Genomic DNA, 22011 nt, shown 5'->3' on the forward strand with positions numbered 1-22011 from the left:
TTTGTTTCTTCGGGGTCTGATCTGCTCAGATTTCCATCATGAATAAATAAGAGAGTTTATATCCCAGAGTAATATTTTCCCTCCCTCGTTTGGAATGTATTTTTCTCCCTCTCTTTCCATTTTACCGAAATTATGTGCGCATGTGGGTGTGTCGTGGCTTAGCCTGGTGTAGTGCTTGTGCGCACTCCGAAAAAGAGGTAGAAGTTGAGAATGACTTTAGTTTGAAGCCGCTATAGCCTGCTATTGGACTTCCAGTATGGCTGTTTGGACTCGAGCGGACAAAAACGGACAACTGGATCTTCTGCTCCGGGACCGCTGGGTTCGCGTTACGGCCGAGCTGGCCCGTGAAACTCTAACTTTAACGGCTGAAGCAGAGATAGGTGGACCTGTGTGTAATGTGGAATATAACTCTCCATCAGGCCTGCGGAACGGAGTACCGAACGGGAATGATCCCGGAATCGTAAACCCGAACCCGAATCGCGGCCAATCCCCGAATCCACAGCAACATTCGAACCACGCTGCATTAAGGCGAAGCAGCAGTCCCGCTCGCGGTGGGGTCGGTCGAGGACAGTATGACAACAGCTATGGGTTCGGTAGCCCAGGTTCGGGCAGACAAACCCACGATAACGGGACAAACTCTGATTTTGGAAGCCCAGGGTCCAGCTACGGCAGTCCTGGATCTAGTTTCAGCTCCAGGCATGGCGAAACGAGCATCAGTCCCGACATCAGCATATCGGAGGCGGTGAGGAAAGTTCGAGTTGTCAAGCAGGAGTCGGGTGGGTTAGGCATTAGTATAAAGGGTGGTCGGGAGAACCGAATGCCCATCCTGATCTCCAAGATATTCCCTGGGTTGGCAGCGGACCAGAGCCGGGCTCTCCGGGTCGGTGATGCCATCCTTTCTGTCAACGGGAATGACCTCCGGGAAGCGACGCACGACCTGGCGGTGCAGGCGCTTAAAAAGGCCGGCAAGGAGGTGACTCTGGAGGGTAAGCTCTCGAACGCAATCGCGGGGATTCGCAGAGGCCGGAGTTGGACTGATTAGTTTTGGAGCTCCACTATCTGGCACCAAAGCTATAACTTGAATCCTAGTTCCCAGAAGTAGTTGGTCCTAAATAATAGGCTCTTTCTAAACCAATAAGCAAAACCTCAGTAGCATTTTTTAAATGACATCAGTTTATTTAAATTGCAATCGCAATTGCTAGATCGCTACAGTGAGAAAGATATTGCAGAAGAACCAGCGAACCTATACATTTTTTACAGTAGTCTAACAACCAGTTTGTAGCCTAGCCTAACCCACAGATTCCGGTGGCTTATGTGGATGGAGGGGAATTTGAGATGCTGTTTTTCTTCGTATTCGAGGCAAATTCAACGAATAATTGCGGATAAGCGTTAAGAGACTCCGGGGAGGGGGCGGCGCATTTTGTAGCCTACCATATTTCATATCAGATTTTTACCCCGGCTCTCAATGCAATCATTTGGAACACATAACGTAAGATACAGAAAAAGGTTAGCGGCAGCTTAACGCTTGGTTTCATGCCCGCGGGCTCGGAAAGAAAACGGAAATGTACTGGGCAACACTTACTTTTAAACGGCCACTACTGGCGATTTGTGAGAGATTAACCTACTGTCAGTCTGCACCGATTACCCCAATTTTGTTTCAGCGGCCTATGATGTTTTTGTTTTTTTCGGAACTTTCATGTGGCTTAAGTTACCCTTCTAAAGAAACCAGTTTCTCGGAAATGAAAATTCTCAGGAAGAGACTGCTTGCCCCACAGACCACGCGTCGCCCCATTTTATTTTGAACAGAAGGCCGTAATGTTTCACTGTAACTGCATCTTTGCCAGGGCAGAAAAATAGGCTACGTTGAATAGTACAAGACCATAATTGAATTACATTCAATAACCCCCCCCCCCGAAGAAGAAAGCGCGGATTTGTGGAAGGAATCTCTCGGGTGCTCGTTTGTTAGTCTGACACACTGATGCGTGATGAGCTTTTGTGTTTGTTATTGGTCGACCTCATTGCTGTCTTTATATTCTGAAAGTGACATACGCCTGACCGCAGCTGTTGTCGAAATGAAGTTTGACATCTCTAATCCGAATACCAGTGGAAATGCGGCTCGCCCCTGAATTGATTTTAAATGAGCTTTTAGTTATTCATTAGGTAGCCGACAGGGCTCTGCTCCCACCCCCAGGGCACGCATGAACGAAGCTATTAAGGAAATTCAAAGTGCATTTCTGATACATACACCCAGTGACCACTTTGAGGTATTTATTCAACTTTCGACTTATTGGTCTTTTGCTGCTGTAGCCCATCCACTTCAAAGTTTGATGTGTGTGTTCAGACATGATCTTATGCATAACACTGTTACTTGTGATTAGTCTTTATTCATTAAACATGCATTTTCACCCTCAGAACTGCCACTCACTGCCCCATTCTCTGTAAACTCTAGAGACTGTTGTGGTCCCAGGTACCGTCTGGCACCAACAATCATTCCATGGTCAAAGTCACTTCGATCACATTTCGTCCCCATTCTGATGTTTGTTCTGAACAACAAATGAACCACATCGGCATGGTTTTATGCATTGAGGTGCTGCCACACGATTGGCTGATTAGATATTTTCATTAAAAAGCTGGTGCACAGGTTTGCCTAATAAAGTGGTCTTTATAAGTCTTGATAAAGTCTTCAGACCCCTTCACTTTTTGCACACTTTGTTGTGTTCTAGATTTACTTTTAAACTGATAAAATTGTTTGTATTCAATAACCTATAATGACAAAGTGAAAACATGTTTTTAGAAATGTTTGCAAATTTATATATAAAAATAAAATGAAAAAATGAAATCTCACATTTACACAAAGTTTTCAGACTCTGACTGCTGGTGCAGTCCAAATTGTGGTCAGTTGCATCCAGTTTGCTTTCATTATCCTTGAGATGTGTCGAGCACAGTGGCCTCTGTTGTGAAATGGAAGTTTGGAACCACCTGGACTCTTCCTAGAGTTGGCTGTCTGGCCAAACTGAGTAACCGGGCATGAAGGGCCTTGGTCAGGGAGGTGACCGAGAACCCAACGGTCACTCTAACAGTGCGTCAGATGTACTCTGCAGAGATGGGAGAACCTGCCAGAAGGACGGCCATCTCGGCAGCACTCCCTGGTAGAGTGGCTAGCCACTCTTGAATAAAATGCATATGACAGCCCGCTTGAAGTTTGCCAAACGGCATTTAATTTAATGCAAAGGGAAAAAAAAAAAGATCCTCTGGTCTGATGAGACAAATTTAACTCTTTGGGCAGAACCCCAAGCACTATGTCTGAACACCGGGCACTGCTCATCACCTGGCTAATACCATCCCTACGGTGAAGCATGGTGGTGGCAGCATCATGCTATGGGGGTGCTTCACAGTGACAGGGACAGGGAGACTGGTCAGAATTCAAGGAAGAATGAAAGCAGCCAAATATGGAGAGGTCCTTGAAGAAAACCTGCTCCAGAGTGCGTGATACTAGGGCGATGGTTCACCTTTCAGCACGACAATGACCCAAAGCATACAGCCAAGACAACACTGGAGTGGCTTCGGGACAAGTCTCTGATTGTCCGTGAGTGGCCCAACTAAAGCCCAGACTTAAACCTATAGAAAATCTGTGGAGAGACCTGAAGATGGCAGTTCACAGACTCCTCCCATCTAATCTGAGAGAATTTGAGAGGTTCTGCCAGTAATAATGGGATAAACTGCCCAAATTGTGCAAAGCTTGTAAAGACTCAAAGCTGCAATTGGCTGCAAGCCCATTGATAACAACACAACATCCGTCACTCAATAAAGATGCACTATGTACATTGCCCTCCAAAAGTGTGAAAACAGTAGAGTGAATTCTTTATTTTTGCTATACTTAAGGCATTTGAGATCAAAGGATGAATATGAGACAAAAGTGCCAAAAATCTTCTTTTATCTCATGGTATTTACATATGTCGCTATTCTACAGAAACTGATGTTTATTTTTGGTCTTGAGTACTCCTGTTTTCAGCTGTGCAAAATGAAGTTAATAAATGACTAACCGTTTTTAACTGTTGCTCAGATGTTTCATTTGCATGGGTTGTTCGCACACAAGTGAGCTGCTAGTCTTGGTTTACGTTTTTGCTTTCACCTATGGCGATGGAATTTGAAGTCAGAAGGCAAAAAATAAAAAATAAAAAACCCCCAGACAGAAACAGAAGAATGAATGAAGAAGGATACCATGGAAACTGGGTATGTCAAGTAGAGCTGGTGGACTAAGAAATAAACACGGTACAGGCAGGCCGAGGAAGACGACTACAGTTGATGACAGACAAATCCTAAACTTGTGAGGAACCCTAAAATAACAGTCAGTGCCATCATCAGCAGTCCCCAGAGGGCAGAGGTGAAAATATGAGGATGCAGAGCTCTCATCTGTCGCAAGATGCAAAAGGTACGCATTAGAAGAAGCCAAAAATACAGAGATGTTCTGGAACAAAGTTGTCTGGATAGATGAAGCCAAAATAAACCTTTACCAAAGTGATTGAAAGTTGAATGTGTGGAGAAAGGAAGGAACAGCCCGTGATCCGAAACAAACCTCCTCCACAAAGCAGGGGTGCTGTCCTGACAGGCCTTTTCTTTACAGACCTCAGAGATCCGAAACTAAGAATAATATTAAGACAAAATGACGACTGCAAAACGCAAACGAGTAACATTATTAACTGCAAATCTTTTAAAAATTATATTAAAATTAGACATGGGACTTATCTTAATAGCTGTAGCTGTTGCTACAAGGAAAGGGCCACCTTTGACATAAAAAGGACCAGAACAAGATTCACTACTGGATGGAAGTAAGAAGCTGGCAAATCATTTTAAATCCAGCAAAGATTGCATTCCATTGATGGAAGCAAGCTGCAAATTTCACTTTTGCTATTGGTGTTCAACCATAAGAGTGCAAGCTTTGCCAACGTCAATATATGGATTTATTTCTGATTTGGCTATTGGTATTTTAGTTTAGGCTATCCTGTTTGAGTGCACCTTATATGACAGTTATTGTTTGGGCAAATGCTGAACTGAAATAAATACACTCATTTTAGGAAATTATATATTTCAACGTCAATTCAGAGTTCTGTAAATTTCAGTGTTCTGAACATTCTCTTCTACTATACTATTTAAAGTCCACAGACAAACACAAAAACTTAAACTAACAAACAAACAAACACACACACACATGCACAGTGAGGTCAGTCAGTATATTTATTTTGTTTTCCTATGATTGTATCTAGCAGACTAACACAGGTAGTTTAAAAGAAAACCAGGCCAGACTGGTCAGAAGCAGACTTTTATAATAACCGCAGCAGCATGTTCATTACAAACAGGAATTTCTAGCGAGGGCGTGTTGCACAGCACCCAAAATGAGGGCTCAAGCGTGTAAGGGGTCGCTCAGGACTGTAGCCAGGAACTGTATGAGCCTTTGTGGGACACTCTACAGGAAGTCTGGTGATTGGCTGCTCTTGTTTATCAGGTTGTGTGTGTGTGTGTGTGTGTGTGTGTGTGTGAGTGTGTGAGAGTGAGAGTGAGTGTGACTGTGTGTTTGTTTGTGAGTGTGTGTGTATAGTATATGTGTGAGTGTCTCTGGTATTAATTTGCTGCAGAAACAAAGACTACAGAGGATTCCTCTGTCATCAGTGTGCCATTTATTGTTCTTGGTATATGGGCTAACTACAACGATAACTATAAATGTGTCTTTAAAAAAAATAGTGTGTTAATAGTGTGATGGGTCCACACCACAACTATAATGACTACGACGGTGACAAATGATATCTTTGGGATCACATTCAGAGCGATTGTTTTCAAGCTGCATGAATGATATATCATTGACCGCAAATCTAAATCCATCCAAATTGACAGGGCGTCACTTGCAAGATGGCAGATGAGATAGCCGAGTGACTATTTACAGAACATTATCAGTCAGCAGAGTGGATGCTCACATCGTTAAAGTTTTCATTCTAGTTCTTGGTTTTTTGGCCTTACTACCACAAGGGAGTGGAAGACCTGGCTGCTCGCATAGAGAGCCTATGTGCCACTGGATGGCACTGTGCTTCTAGACACGGAAGGTGTGTGTGTGTGTGTGTGTGTGTGTGTGTGTGTGTGTCTGTGTCTGATGCAGTAGGGGGTATTTGGCATGTGGTGTGTGAGATGCCACTGCTTCCTTTGATATGCTGTGTGTGATGGTACATATGTAAGTGATCGAATGCTTATGCGAAAGAGGCGGAATGGTGGAAATTAACGGGTTGCATTTCAATGTGGGGACTGGAAAATGTCGAAAATTAAGGGTTTGCTTTTGGCAGGATGTCGTCGTACGTTGTGGGAGCTACAGCATATGTGTATGTATATATGTGCACACGTGTGTGTATGTACATGTTCAAGAGCTGTGCCTGGGATATACAGTGCCCTCAGAGAGAGTCCTCACTGTGCACCATTCCATGGAAAGGCTGTGTGAGGACCCCACATGCGCGCACACACACACACACACACACACATATGCCCTTGCACGCATACACACACACACACACTCACACACACACACGCACACACACACACACACACACACACACACATATGCCCTTGCGCGCGCACACACACACACACACACACACTCACACACATATGCACACACACACACACACATACACATACACACACACACACACATATGCCCTTGCGCGCATACACACACACACACGCACATACACATACACACACACGCACATACACATACACATACACATACACACACACACACACACACACACACACACACACACATATGCCCTTGCGCGCATACACACACACACACGCACATACACATACACATACACACACACACACATATGCCCTTGCGCGCACACACACACACACACACACACACGCACATACACATACACATACACACACACACACACACACACTGTTCTGGTTAACTGGTGGCAGCAGCAGTGTGGATGGGGTGTGAGGCGGGGAGCAGGGGGGCTGTGTTCTGGGCGGAGGGGAAACCACAGCGGGGTTCGGGGGAGACGGGAGGGGCCGGGAGGGGAGGACAGACTCAGCTGTTTTCTCGGGCAGGGGAGGTGCAGAAGGAGCGCTGCTGCTGGGTCCTGTGTGTCCTGCCCTAATTAAGCAGAAGTGGAGCGGCGTCGGGTCTCTCTGGGGCCCTTTAAACCGCGCTGAGGGATCGGGGGGCTGTTCATCTCCCTCACCTTCAGATGTATCCGACGCAGCTGTGGAGGGAGAGGACTCCATTTTGTTTTTCATCCTGGCTCCTGCTCTCTGCCCTGAGCACGTCTGTCTTCTCCCCGCAAAGCGGGCTCTTCAATCTGGAAGGTCTGCATACGGGAGAAAAACGAGACCCCCCCCCCCCCCCCCCGATCCCAGGAGCCAGCGTCAGGCTGATATAACCTAGTCAAGTGGGGTACTTTCTGGGAAAGATTTGAGTGACTCACATGTGCACACGCACACACACACACACACGGACACACACGCACTTATTCGCCATCTGTTTGGACCCAAGGCCGGTCATCTTGCTGTAAAGGTTGTTGTACGGGGATGATGTCATTGCTGGAAGTGCTCGGCGATGACGGAAGGGGTTGGGAAAGCTAATGGCTCTGTGCGTGCGTGTGTGTGAACTTACACCGAGAGATGGGGCAACAGGGGGACTTGTGGAGAGTACAGTCTACAGTAATTCTACTCAGTCGTACATGGTCGTCACGGTGCAAAAGTAGTGAGGATTTGCATAATGTATAGGTTTCACATCCTCTTTTTTTTTCTTTTGAAGTTACTGCTGTTATTGCTGTCCTTAAGTTATGCAGTATAGGCAGTGTCTTGTATTATGCTCAAAAGTTGGTTTTATTTTATACAAATACTATAACTTTTTGTTTAACATGTAATATACTTTTTAACATGTAATATATGTCACAGTTCTTCCACCCCTCTTTTTAGTATTTTGTGCACCCCGCTTTTGCAAGGATAACAGTCATCTTTTGCCGTCTTTTATAAGATTTAGTGAGTCACCCACTAGCCACAGATGGCGTTAGCGACTGTTGCACAATAAGCTCGCTGCTTTTTCTTAGTGCATATACCCCTCGCTGTGTGGGGATTGAAGTGTTTTTCCCACTGTATGGGGTTTGTTCTTTTAGTCCCTGTGTGAGTTGTTTTGTTTGTCTCTTGCTGTGCTTTTTGGCGGCATCCAAAAAGTCACTTGCAAATGGAAATTGGGGTTTTGTTCATTGGAGACAGTGGTGGAATTTTTCCGTATTCTGAAAGTCACACTTTAATTTTAATTGCATACATTATAAAAATGCTGTTCAAGCGCTGTCAAAGTGTGACGAACTGTGTCTTAGAGGGACCCATTTCTTGTCTCTTTTCTGTTATTATTGATTCATGTTAAATCTGATTTCATGTCCATGTTGAGATCCTGTCTGATCTGCCCCCCCCACCATTACAGTACTGCCCAGCGATTAGGGCCCAGATGCATATATTTTCTATTTTATTTTTCATATCATCCTGGAGCTTTGGTTTTGTGTTCCATACTGATCCAACAATTTCCAGTATGCGTATTTTGCTATTTTCCCAAGCTTTTTGTTAAGCAATTTCCCACGTGACATGACGTGTGTTTTTGCATAATTATCGGATGACGTTGCTAAATGTTAACACAGAGAGCTGACCACAGGAGGCGGAGGCGGAGGGGGAGGGGGAGGGGGAATTGGGCTCTGGGGGCTGGGCTAGGGACTTAAAAAGAAAATAAAAATCCTACATCACTGCCCTTTGTGAACGTTTTGTGGGCGTTTTAGATTCTAAAACTAGGAAGAGAACACTGGTGCGTGTGGGCCTTTAATGAAGAAGCGTATACTCAGCTGCCTCGTTTCTCTGTCTCTCCCTCAGTGAAATACATCCGGGAGGTGTCCCCGCTCCTCAAGAAGCCCTCTCTGGTGGCTGACCTCCCGTGGGACGAGGTGCGGCCGCAGTCCCCCAGCCTGAGCGGCAGCGAGGACTCAGGGTCCCCCAAACACGCCGGGGCCGGGGCCAAGGACCGCAGGGAGCACTACGGGGGCCGCGACCGGAAGGTCCTCTCCCTGAAGATGTGCTTCATCAGCAGGAACATGACCATGCCCGACCTGGAGAACCGGTGAGAGACCGGTGATGATGATGATGATGGTGGGGAGGATGATGATGATGATGATGATGATGATGATGATGATGGTGATGATGATGATGATGATGGTGGTGGTGGTGGTGGTGGTGGTGGTGGTGGTGGTGGTGGTGGTGGTGATGATGATGATGATGATGATGGTTGATGATGATGATGGTGGTGGTGGTGGTGATGATGGTGATGATGATGATGGTGATGGTGGTGATGATGGTGATGATGATGGTGGTAGTGATGATGGTGGTTGTGAGGATGGTGATGATGATGATGATGATGGTAATAATGATGATGTAGTGGTGATGATGATGGTAATGGTGATGGTAATATGATGATGGTAATGGTGATGTGATGGTTGTGGTGATGATGATTATGATGGTAATGGTGATGGTTGTTGTGATGATGATTATGATGGTAATGATAATGGTAATGGTATTGGTTGTCGTGATGATGATGGTGATGGTGATGGTTGTGGTGATGATAATTATGATGGTAATGGTGATGATGATTATTATGATGGTAATGGTAATGGTAATGGTGATGGTAATAATGGTGATGGTAGTGGTGATGATGATGGTAATGGTGATGGTAGTGGTGATGATGATTATGATGGTAATGGTGATGGTGATGGTTGTGGTGGTGTTGATTATGATGGTAATGGTAATGGTGATGGTTGTGGTGATGATGATTATGATGGTAATGGTAATGGTGATGGTGATGGTTGTGGTGATGATGATTATGATGGTAATGGTAATGGTGATGGTTGTGGTGATGATGATTATGATGGTAATGGTGATGGTGATGGTGATGGTTGTGGTGATGATGATTATGATGGTAATGGTAATGGTGATGGTGATGGTTGTGGTGATGATGGTAACGATAATGGTAATGATGAAGGCTAACCCCCCGCAGGCTGCTGGAGCTGCTCTCTCCGGACGGGCGCCACACGCTGGTGCTGCGCTGTAAGGACTCGTCCAGCGCTCACTCCTGGTTCAGCGCCATCCACGCCAACATCGCGGCGCTGCTGCCCCAGGCTCTCGCCCGCGTCAGTGCCAACACCCAGCGCCCCCTGCGACACGTCGGCTGGCTGGCGGAGCAGGTACGCCCGCGCGTAGCGCACACACGCTCTGGGCTGTCACTGTGGCTCTGGCTCCCTTACGACGGGCTCCTATTGGAGTTCAGTGCCTCGTTTATGTGCCGCTCGCCTTTGTCAGCTAATGTCACGCTCGCTCCACTCGGTCAGCGACAGCAGGGAACCGTTAACAAGCTGGCTAATGGTAGAAAAACGGTATGAATTATAGGGATGAATTGTCATTTAGACCCGGGGTCATCAAGTCACGGTCTGAGAACTGCTGGTTTTCCACACTCTTCTTTACCTGGGAGTCAGGCGTGAAGACAGTCTGGCCAATCGGTATCTCTCAGCGAATTACCAAGGAGAAAAGAAAACTAGGGGTGAATTTGGATTTGATGAGGGCTGATTTAGACAAATAAAACAATGAAATAGTTACTTGTCTTTGACTTTGCAATAAAGAAAGGCCTACTTTACTGTTGCCATTTGCTCTTTATAAAAAAAAAATTAAAAAAAAGGTATCTATTCAAGCACCAGCATTTAAAATGATTGTTTTAGCATCGGTATCAGCAAAATGGAATGGACACCCTTCTCTATTGCTCACACATACTTAATTATCTTTGTGTGTACCAGCGTATACAGTACGTGCACCCACTTAAATATGCACTGCCTACCCTTTGATTGTGATGCTACGCTGCTTTGTGGTGTGGCTCGCCTCCATGCTGTGCTGTGTTAGGGTCATGTGTAACAGACACTCGGCAAGGGGAAAGACAGGAAGTGCTGTGAGACCAAAAAGCAACAGGAAAGCTCTATTGTGTCAAGCACTTCCTGTGGGCCCTGTGGACATTACATATACACACACACACCCATTCACACTCACACATGTTCACATACTATCCCTCACTCACAAATGTGCAGCATGCTCTGTTTTTCCTCTTATGTGGTCTCTCTCTCTCTCTCTTTCTCTTTCTCTTTCTCCTTTTCTCTCTCTCTGTTGCTGTATCTCACATCTGTCACGCACTGTCAAATTCAAATTCAAAATGCTTTATTGGCATGAAAATTTAATATTGAGCTCATTAATTATTTACTTCCAACTCCAATATCTCATGGTAAACAGCTAAAATAACAATGACTTTGTCAATGCCCTATATATATATATACATACATACATACTGTACATGCATACATATACTCACCGAGCACTTTATTAGGAACATTTTTACTTTATTACACCTACTTATTCATGCGATTATCTAATCAGCCAGTTGTGTGGTAGCAGTGCAATGCATACAATCATGTAGATACGGGTCAGGAGCTTCTGTTAATGTTCACATCAACCATCAGAATGGGGAAAAAATTGATCTAAGTGACTTGTGACTTTGACCGTAGAATGATCATTGGTGGCAGACAGGGTGGTTTGAGTATCTCAGAAACTGCTGATCTCCTGGGTTTTTCACGCACACTAGTCTCTAGAATTTGCAAAGAATGGTGCAAAACACCAAAAAAAAATCCAGTGTGCAGCAGTTCTGTGGACAGGAACGCCTTGTTAATGAGAGCTGTCAGGAAGGTGGCAGTAACGCAAATAACCACACATTACACTTCTGCGGTATGCAGAAGAACATCTCTGAATACACAACGCATCATAACTCTAAGTAGATAGGCTACAGCAGTAGAAGTAAAAAGGTTTTTATTAATAAATACTTAATAAAGTGCTCACTCTAAGCTGTTTGCCCTTCTACTAGCAGGATTTGTTTTTTCCTCATTTGTAAGTATTTGTTAAAGTAATGTGTCCTAATTTCTGAATATTTTCCTTCCATCGGTTTCAACCTCTCCTGTCCTAGTGACCACATAGCTGTTGTTCCTTTGGTAACCATGCCAATTACAATTGCAAGCGTGTGGTTGCTATGCTTTTTTTTTTTTTTTTACATTACACAGGACATGATGTTCACTTCCTTGTGCTTATAATTAGTGGGCTGTGCAGAAAGGCCCAGCTGAGTATGGCTCCCACCAACCAAATATCCAGGCAACAAACTATAATATTATACATCAGCCAAAAGGGGGCTAATGCAAGCATTTCACAGGGGTTGTGAAGTGGGCACCTTCCTTCACCGGTGTTTTGTTGAGTTGGGCCCATGATACCTCCAGAAGGCACTACGGCATCCCAGACCCACCCCTCTCATTACCCCCATCAGACACCCTCCACTTACCACTAGTGTGCTCCATGCACCGAACAACAGCAGTACCATACGGACCTCCCTGGTCCCAAAGGATGTAACTAACCCCGCTGGCACTGTTAACTCAGTGCCACTGGTCCCATGTGAATATCTAAATAACCACTGGCCTTACCAGCCAACCATCTGCCGAAACATTAATCATCTGTGGAACCTCTGCTTTGTATCTCTGACCGAGAAAGTCATACCCAGCCATTGTAGTCCGATGACAATCTGTTTTGTGTTTGGTTACATCATCCCAACACTCCAGATCAGAGATTTTGGTCAATTTCATAACTTGGTGTTCTTTGATTTGTTAGCAAGCTGGTAAGTGTTTTGGGTTAGTTGGGTTAATTGGTTAGTCCGCTTCATTACCAGCAGACTTAAGAGACTCTTCATGACTGATTTTCATGAGGGCTTATATTGCCTTAAATTGCTGTATGTCTTGAGGACTTGAATTTTAATGCATTCTTTTGGATATTAATCATTAAGGGATAGTGGCCTAATTCTACCATGCATGCATTATTAGCTGTTTTCCTTTGTACTTGTAGGATGTTTCTACAAAATTCTATTCTCAGAATAGTTCTGCTGGCAGAGTGGACTCACTTCCACACAGTGCAATGAGCTGAATAACCCTATCAAAGTGTTATTATTATAAATAATGTCTTGTGTCCTGTATGTCCACAAAAACATACACGCACAGGAAAGCAGTGCTCATTCTTTCTTGTCCGTGTGAACAGGTGCAGTTGGAAGGCGGGCGGCACCAATACCGGCCGGTTGTCATGGCGCTAACGGATAAAGACATCCTCCTGTTTGATTCGGTGCCCTGGACCCGCGAAACCTGGGCCTCCCCTCTGCTGACGCATCCGCTCCTGGCAACCAGGTCAGACTCTGAGGGCTCACTGTGTCCCCGAATGAGCGTCTGTTCTGTCTGTACCTCTAACCGTCTGTTCTGTCTGTACCTCTAACCGTCTGTTCTGTCTGTACCTCTAACCGTCTGTTCTGTCTGTACCTCAAACCGTCTGTTCTGTCTGTACCTTGAACCTTCTGTTCTGTCCGTACCTCAAGTAGTCTGCTCTACCTATGTTCCTGAGAGAGCGCAAGTTCCTGAAAAAATAAGGGAACAGGACCAATACCACTACTCATAGAAAAAATGAAATAGTTCAAAAATAGATTTTTCCAGCTTCTGAAGCTGACATCATACTTGCTGTTTATTGGTTAGAAATAGAATAGACAAATGTTTTTACTATTCATGTCCAACCATCACTGCCTATAGGCGGTAACACTGTGCCCCCCTCCCCCGTGGCCCCCGCAGGCTGGTACACTCCGGCAGCGCCCGCAGCTCTCCGGCGCTGGGCGCGGACCTGGTGTTCGCCACTCGGACTGGCACGGCGCAGGGCATCGAGTCGCACGTGTTCCGCGTGGAGACGCACTGGGACCTGTCCTCCTGGACCCGCGCGCTGGTGCAGGGGGGGCACGCTGCCGCCGAGCTCATCAAGGAGGTGTCCGTTGGTATGTTCCTGCACGGGGGGGTGGGGGTGTGTGTTGGTATGTTCCTGCACGGAGGGGGGGGGTGTCTGTTGGTATGTTCCTGCACGGGTGGGGGGGTGGGAGGTGTTGATATGTAGGGTGGGGGGGTCGGGGGTGGTGATATGTAGGGTGTGAGGGTGGGGGGGTCGGGGGTGGTGATATGTAGGGTGTGAGGGTGGGGGGGTCGGGGGTGGTGATATGTAGGGTGTGAGGGTGGGGGGGTGGGAGGTGTTGATATGTAGGGTGGGGGGGTGGGTGGTGTTGATATGTAGGGTGTGAGGGTGGGGGGTGTTGATATATAGGGTGGGGGGGTCGGGGGTGGTGATATGTAGAGTGTGAGGGTGGGGGGGTTGGGGGTGGTGATATGTTGGGTGTGTTCGGTGTTGATATGTAGGGTGTGAGGGTGGGGTGGGGGGGGGGGGGTGTTTTAAGTGTTTGCTGTAAGAGAATGCTCCTCACTTATCTCACCATATCAAAGTACCTACTCCTGAAGAGCAGCGCACACGCTACACCACTGTCGACACACACACACACACACACACACATACACACACGCACACACAGTTCGAGGCCATACAGCACACTCACCTGTTGAGAGTATACAACAGGCTTGTAGCTGTCTGTGCTGCGTTGGTGTCACGGAGAGCACAGTCTGCTCCACTTCCTAAACCCCCCTCTCCTTCCCCGCAGGCTGCGTTCTGAACAGGCAGGACGTTCGCCTCACGCTGCACTACGAGCGCGGCTTCACCGTGACGCGCGACCCCGGGGAGGCTGCGGGGGGCGCTGTTCTGGTCCGCTACCCTTTCGAGAAGCTGAAGATGTCGGGCGACGACGGAGTCCGGAACCTCTTCCTGGACTTTGGCGGGTCCGAGGGGGAGATGGTATGGCGTCGCGCTTATTTTTTGGGGGGTTTGGGGAAACGGGGTGCAGGTATAGTGCAGATGGAATAAGAAAATCTTTATCAGTCTGTGCCTTAATTATTTAGCTGAGGGGTGCACAACTCCGGCCCGGTCTGTGTGCTGGTTTTTGTTCCAATAAATTTTGGTTTTTAGTTTTCTGACCGGTCTAGACGATGCTGGTCTTCTCTTGTACTTGAACAAGGGTACACTTGCAGTCCCTTGCTGGTGCTTATACAAATGTCACATCAAGATGTGACTGAGCTATTTCAATAATTAAGAGCAGAAATTCTGGCACAAAATCCTGGAACTTATTCGTCCTTATAGTGTATGTGCACCAGTGATTTCGCTCATTCTGGCTCTCGCTGTTCAGTCCAAGTTTTACAGCACTGCTTTCAGAATGTCTCCCAAGTATCTGCGTCGATGCTGGTTGTGGAACTAGTGATGATAATAATCGTCTCTTAATCCAATTTTCTCTCTTTCTCTCTTTCTCGGTCTCTTTCCTCCACGTAGGTCTTTGATCTGCACTCAAATCCCAAGCCGGTGGTCTTCGTCCTACATTCCTTCCTGTCTGCGAAATTGACACGCATGGGACTGCTGACGTGAGGGCGGGCGGGGGATGGTGATTTATCATAATCCGACGGTCTCCTGTGGTGTCATACCAACCACATCTTTCCCACATTACCCATAGTTCCTGTTTCTATCAGGATAGCCAAACGTGCCTTTTCTATTTAGTCGAGGAAACAAAAAGAAGACTGAAGAGACAGTGTTATGTGTCCAGAGGCCATAGTTTTAAAACAAAGAAAGCTTTTGAATATTATGCACAATAATAGTAATGATATTACGCATACATTTTTTTTTTTTAACGTGTGTACAGATCTATTTCTGTAGATCGTTTTTTGGTTGCTTTTCATGTTCTGCACGGCGTAGATTGGAGGACCTGAGAATCGATGGCGTTGGGAAGAATTCAGAACCATAACCGGGTCAGGAGCATGGGAAAAATCAGGAGTGAAAAAAAGAAAAGAAAAAAAGAAGCTGTCTGCTCCACTATTCCCCACAGGGGTTACGGTTACATTTCCCATTCATGTCCAGTGTCCCTCAGACCCAGCCCCCTGCCCCGAACAGCAGTAATCCAATTTCTGTGTATTGTAACAGAGATTAGTGCACTGATCCATATCCCCAGCGAGGGAATGACTGAAGCTCAGAAGAGAGGCAGGAAAATGGGATAGAGACCGGCCCTTCCTCTTTGCTCCAACTACAGTGCCACCCTGGAGAGCTAAGCTCTACAAACCCCAAAGCTGCTGTAGGGAGACTGAAGTCATTTATTTCAAGAAAAAAATAAAATAATAATAATGATAATAATAATAATAATAATAATAATGCCAATGGTAACGGCTCAGTTTCCTCTACTTTTTCAGCCATTCTGGGCATTGGCAGAAGGATCACGTGGTTGATTATTTAACATGCCGCCACCTATAGGTGGGAGATGTAGCTGCACTCCGATGTCACTTACCATCATGGTGGAAAGCCTGTGGCTTCTTCTCGGAACAGCATTGCACCCTTGTGGTCTCTTGAAATGTTTCAGGTCCTCGTGAGCCGGGGAGGGAACTATGTTGTCCATTGATTTCACAGAACAGCAACATATTTCAGTTGAAGGCAACTTATTTGCAGGGTCTGACCCAAGATTGTTGTGGTTCTGTGATTTTTATCAGCAGAGTTGACCCGCTTGCATTATGGTCCTTGTCAATATAGACTAAGGGACATTCTTATATATTTCCAAAGAGGACTAAACTCAAACCAAGCTTTTATGAGAATTTATCAGCATTTAGTACTGTATATAGACATGTGGAACTAGACCTTGTTGGATTGAAATTAGACTTTTGAAGCTTTTGTATAATGTGTTTTGAAGCACTTCCCAGTAAAACCTGAATGAATATAATGACAGAAATGTCATGAACGCAAAACTTTAGTTGTCCGCCCCCGACCCCCGCTGGAAGGGCATAGAGAAAGCATGTCCAAGTGCTTATTGTCAGATCCTCTTAACTAGATGCCTAAATTGTTACATTGTCATACGGTCAAAACTGGATTCAGCCATGCTGGTTCTTGCCTTTCTCCAGAAACGATGAACAGTGGAAGAAAGGGTCTTTGTCCAGAGTTGGACCAGGATGTGCTATAGTTAGTGGTTTGAGAGTTCTGGACTTGAGGACTTTGGCTTCAAAACCTTGAAGCTTGACTGCTTTTAGTATTGCAGTAAATGCTCTTTTTTTTGCAATGCAACACAGTAAATCTTCTGCAAAAATGTAAAGAAATTTGGACACAAGTTATATCGTAGTGCATTCTTCTTCGACAATCAGTCCCTTACCCGTTTGGTTAGGATTAACGGCGAGGAAGTCCCAGGAGAAACGAAAATGCTAGTGTACTCTACCACTACTTGTTTGTGTAGGGTCCCTGCTGCCATGGTCTCACCAGGCCACATCCACAGAACCACAGTCTGGGTTTTCCCCTGGTATGGACCATGGCGCCCGTGAATGTATCTCAGCAATCCTCCGAGCTTCCAAGGCATGGAAAACAAGCCAAACTGCCATACTCTGACTTTTGAAAATATTATTTCCACTCTTATGTGTTCATTCAGACCAGGCTTGTCTTGTGGCAAGGCGTAGTTTCAACCTCCCCTTTCAGAAAGCCTTTATGAACCAAAGTTTGATACTTCAGGCAGCTTGCGTTTTCCACAATCAGATATTTTAATCGTAGGGGGGATGTGCTCCCGAAATGTGTTGCTATCTCTTATGCGCACTCTTAAGATATATAAATCATATGCCTCATTTATGTTGTATTCTCAAATGTAAATATATTATGAATAAAATGATACTTTTAATCCTTGTTTCCTTGTTTGATCCTTATTTGTTTTCATATTGTGTAGGCCTATTTCAGTCAGATTTGTGGTCAATTATGATTAAATTACAATACACACACAGAGGCTGTTGCCTATCCACTCAGAGGTTTTGCCCACAGAACTGTTGCTGACTGGATGTTTTTAGTGTTTCACACCATCCTCTCCAAACTCTAAAGACTGTTGTGTGTGAAAATCCCAGGAGATTAGCAGTTTCTGAGATACTCAATCCACCCTGTCTGGCACCAATACTCATTCCACCGACAATGTCACTTAGATCACATTTCTTACCCATTCTGACATTTGGTCTGAAAAACAGCTGAACCTCTTGACTATGTCAACATGCTTTTATGTATTTATGTGTTTTGTTTCTGCCACATGATTGGCTGATTAAATATTTGCATTAACAAGCTGGTGTACAGGTCTACCTAATAAGGTGATCATTGAGTGTTCCTTACTTTAAAATGGGCAGAATGGAAATTGAAGTATTAAAGACTGTAGAACTGGAATTTGAATTCCAATCGCCTTTTATAACAAATGTACTGTATATGCACATTGAAACTATTGAGTTAAATGTACGTTTTGACAATAACTTTTTTTGCACTATTCAAGTCTTGACAGAGCGAAGGGAAACATCTTCGCGGATTGCAAGATTCTCCAATGGCTCAGCATTCATACAAAGACCATGGAAGGAGCTCCACTAAAATATTGATTCAACAATAATTGATTTTGCTTATAATTAGGTGCTATTCTTGACTTCGTTCGGGTAGCCTCCACTATGCAGATGGGTCGGGGTAAAGGTGTTTTGTACGCAGGCCCAGGCTGAACGTAATACCAGTACGCTCTTGCACTCCGACTAGAGCCAATAGCAGTGCCACATGACGCGCGTTCCATTACACAGGGGTTTTATCATTGAACAGTCTCACTGACTATTTATCTGACCCCATCCAAAAACTTTTGTATTTGTGATGAGGTCAGAGTCTGAAATTGAGAGGATGAAATTGAGTATGCCTTCTTGGCGAGGAATTAGGCTAGGGATGGGTACAGTCGCGCGCACATGTATACATGCGTCGGTGTGTGGGGGCAAAGGCGTGCTTGTGAATGCTCTCTCAAAATAATGTACATTGCACACAATCTAGTTTTTCTGTTAATACTGTATGCTTTATGTACAGTATTGTTGTTCTCTTGTTTGTATTTTCATCAAGGATCATGTTAAAATTGAATGTTTTTGTATACTTTTGCTTAAAAACATGTTTTCACTATGTCATTATGGGTTATTGAGTGTTGATTGATGGGCAAAAATGGCCATTTTATCCATTTAAAATGAAATCTACAACACAATAAAGTGCGCAAATAGATGTCAATTATGTAGGTCAACTTATTTGCCAGGTTTGCCAATGTGCCGCACACATGCAGACTATATCAATGCCAGAAAGGGTTTCCCAAGGAAATGACAACGTTGACCACAGAATCTCAATCCTTATAAACATAACAATATGTTTAACTTGACATTTAACGTAAATAATATTACAAGCTCAAGAGGCTTTTTCTCTCATGTAACAGGTTCTATGGTGTAATGGTTAGCACTCTGGACTCTGAATCCAGCGATCCGAGTTCAAATCTCGGTAGAACCTGGCTTTTGTTTAAAATATAATTCTTTACGCTATATATAAACGGGCGTTCACCGGACAATACACATGTGGATGAGAACGTAAACACAGTCAATTGTGTTTAGATTACTTAGTTTAAAAAGTCTTCGTTTTATAGAGCAGTAATGAAGTGGATTTTTCGTCTGTCGGTAGATGGCAATAGTCGAACATTTTCTAAGCGCCCACGTTCGTAATGGTCTTATAAAGACTGTAAGCTATTTAGACGTAATTCCATTAGTTACCACTCAGAAGAAAATCTAGAGCAGTTTTAACTACGAATCCTAACATGATTTAAGACAAAACATTTTATCATACTAAAAAAAATGTTTAGCTTGTGCAAAAACCAGACATACAATTACACCCAATAGCATCAGTTTCTTATGGTGTACAGCGTATTAAATTGAGCCTATGTAAAGACAATTTAACATCTGGATTATACTTAATCAGGGCTATACATAGGCTATACTGTAATCAGCGCTGCGCGAGTGGGGTGAAAGGTGATGAAGGGGAAATAAAGGCAATATGTTTTATTTAAAAAGGGTGGCCCAGTGCAATATTCTTTCAGGAGGCAAACAATTCCTTGCTATGCCCGTGCACATAATATTACAGTTCAACCTATGCCAGTATCACACAGTGTCAATGTGGATGGCGACAATATAGGCCTCCATTGATTAATTTGGAGTTTGTTGGTGAAAGCTGTTTGTGGCATTTATAGTTGTTTCACTGTAGAATAGAGATGCACTTCTCAAATATACCCTGGAAGTACAGAAATGTTATTTTTGGATACAAATGAGTATGTTTTCCAAGCAAAAAAGGTGGCATACAAAATATTAATATATTGCTGGCTAGGGGTCCAATTTTATGCAGCCTACCTACAGTATAGGTTGCCGCCTATACTGTGTCTTTGTTTAATTAGACACACGTCGCCTAAATTAAAACAGCCTACAGCCTGTAACAAGGAAAAACATCTAGAATAATATTAATACATGTTAACGATTAGAAGTAAAGAAATCGGATGGTAGGCTACTTTTCGTATCACTGTCTATCTTTTAGAAAGACTAGGCTACTTGTTCCCCACATCCACGCGCACTTGTATGTCTGACAGCTACAGTCGGTTCGCGTCATAGGACGCCGTATTTCGGATTCCCCTTCACAACCAAAATGGCGGAGGGGAGAGTTGGGTCGGCACGACGATGAGTTGGGCTTAGCATACAATTCGAGAAGCCTTTAAAAAGTACTATAATGCAATTCCATGTGAACCTAAGCCTGCACACTTTGTAAGAGGACGCGCGTCGTATTTTTCCCCAGTGATGTAAGTATGAGGCGAGATTTCATGCTAGCCGGCGGGGCTAGCTTTCCGCTATTCTGATGATAATATAAACGTGTTGACCTGTCAGTGTCAGTCAGTACCTACGCGCCGACTGTCTGCAGTTTTCTGGTGTTTATAAGAAATTATATGAATGATGATCATTTTTAACCATGGACGGTATACATACTGCTTTATTTTAAATAATTTGTTAGTTTTTCTGAAACTACAACCGTAATATTAACTTAATATTAACTTACTTTCAATGCCGGGCGGAGTTAACGTTATAGTTGCGGGATTTGCCAATGCCAATAAATGCATCTTGGTGTGGTCCACGGATCAGGCAGTAGTGTCGGCTGGCTTGGCGTTTGCCAGCCCATAACCATTCAACTGTTCAAGAAGCAATCACCTTGGTACGTAGTAACGTTAAGCTTCTGCGCTATACGTTTTTTCCCATACGTCTGACATGCAGAATATATAGCTAAATGTCTGTGGTGGTGTGAGCATATTGTAAAGGGCAAAGCTCACCAGAGAGAATTTTTTTCTATCTATGTAGCTAGTGCAACAGGAACACTTGCAGCCGGAACATTACTGCTGTATTGGAGTTAGCTACGTGTCTGAATTTTACTCGCTAAGGAATAGTGCTTATTGTCTAGCTTGAGACTATAAATTGAGAAAAGTGTGCAGACAGCTCCGCCAGGGATGCGGTAGCCTAACCAGGGGGTACATGCTCTTTAAATAAAGATAGTTGTTATACTGTTGAGGGATAATTTAAGCAGGGAGTCACGGTTGGCAGACGTTCGTAGTTATTTCGAGACACTGTGTTAGCTACCTAGCAAGCGAGCATCTAAGTTGCGTGCTGAACAGTGACGATGGAAAAGCGGTTACACACTGCATGTAAGAACTTAATGTAAAAGGGAATTATTATATTCTGCTGCCTCTCTCTGTTTTGCTGAATCATATGCTATATTCTTGTAATGTATTTTAATAACGAATATGACCTAACACGAAGAACTGCTCTGAGCGTCCGTGCTTGACGGACCAAACAGCTGTTACTTCAGCTGGCCACCTATAGCGAACATTAGAGCCGTTTCTGCTAATGAACTACGTTTTAGACCATAGAGCAGTGGACCTAAAGAATCGCCGCCGTGTGATTCATGTCTCAGCTTTGTATTATTGGAGCATGTGAACGTGTTATAAATAAACCAGTGCCCGCGCTACGGTCGCTAATGGAGAATGACCTTGCCGGGTGAACTTTTAACCAGGTGGTTGGTAGCGCC

At 44.6% G+C, this 22011-nt stretch overlaps 1 protein-coding gene and 1 non-coding gene across 2 annotated transcripts; both read left to right on the forward strand.

Annotated features, from left to right (window-relative positions):
- Window positions 1–2: 2 nt before the first annotated feature.
- sntb2 (syntrophin, beta 2) lies at window positions 3–17761 on the forward strand. The gene is made up of 7 exons (XM_061245958.1): window positions 3–986; window positions 8920–9163; window positions 10094–10280; window positions 13201–13343; window positions 13776–13972; window positions 14681–14871; window positions 15400–17761. The coding sequence occupies exons 1-7, from the start codon at window positions 257–259 to the stop codon at window positions 15490–15492; spliced, it is 1785 nt and encodes a 594-aa protein (XP_061101942.1). The 5' UTR covers window positions 3–256; the 3' UTR covers window positions 15493–17761.
- A 1577-nt stretch (window positions 17762–19338) lies between these two features.
- trnaq-cug (transfer RNA glutamine (anticodon CUG)) lies at window positions 19339–19410 on the forward strand. The gene has a single exon. It is a non-coding gene; the product is annotated as a tRNA-Gln (tRNA).
- The last annotated feature ends 2601 nt before the right edge of the window (window positions 19411–22011 follow it).

This window comes from Conger conger, chromosome 6, assembly GCF_963514075.1.
Source record: "Conger conger chromosome 6, fConCon1.1, whole genome shotgun sequence".
In the NCBI taxonomy this organism is placed as follows: Eukaryota; Metazoa; Chordata; class Actinopteri; order Anguilliformes; family Congridae; genus Conger; species Conger conger.

Coding starts and splice junctions, on each gene's coding strand:
- sntb2 (XM_061245958.1), top strand. CDS start 257: ATGGCTGTTTGGACTCGAGCGGACAAAAACGGACAACTGGATCTTCTG. Junction 987..8,919: donor CAAGGAGGTGACTCTGGAGG/GTAAGCTCTCGA, acceptor TCTCTCCCTCAG/TGAAATACATCCGGGAGGTG. Junction 13,344..13,775: donor CATCCGCTCCTGGCAACCAG/GTCAGACTCTGA, acceptor TGGCCCCCGCAG/GCTGGTACACTCCGGCAGCG.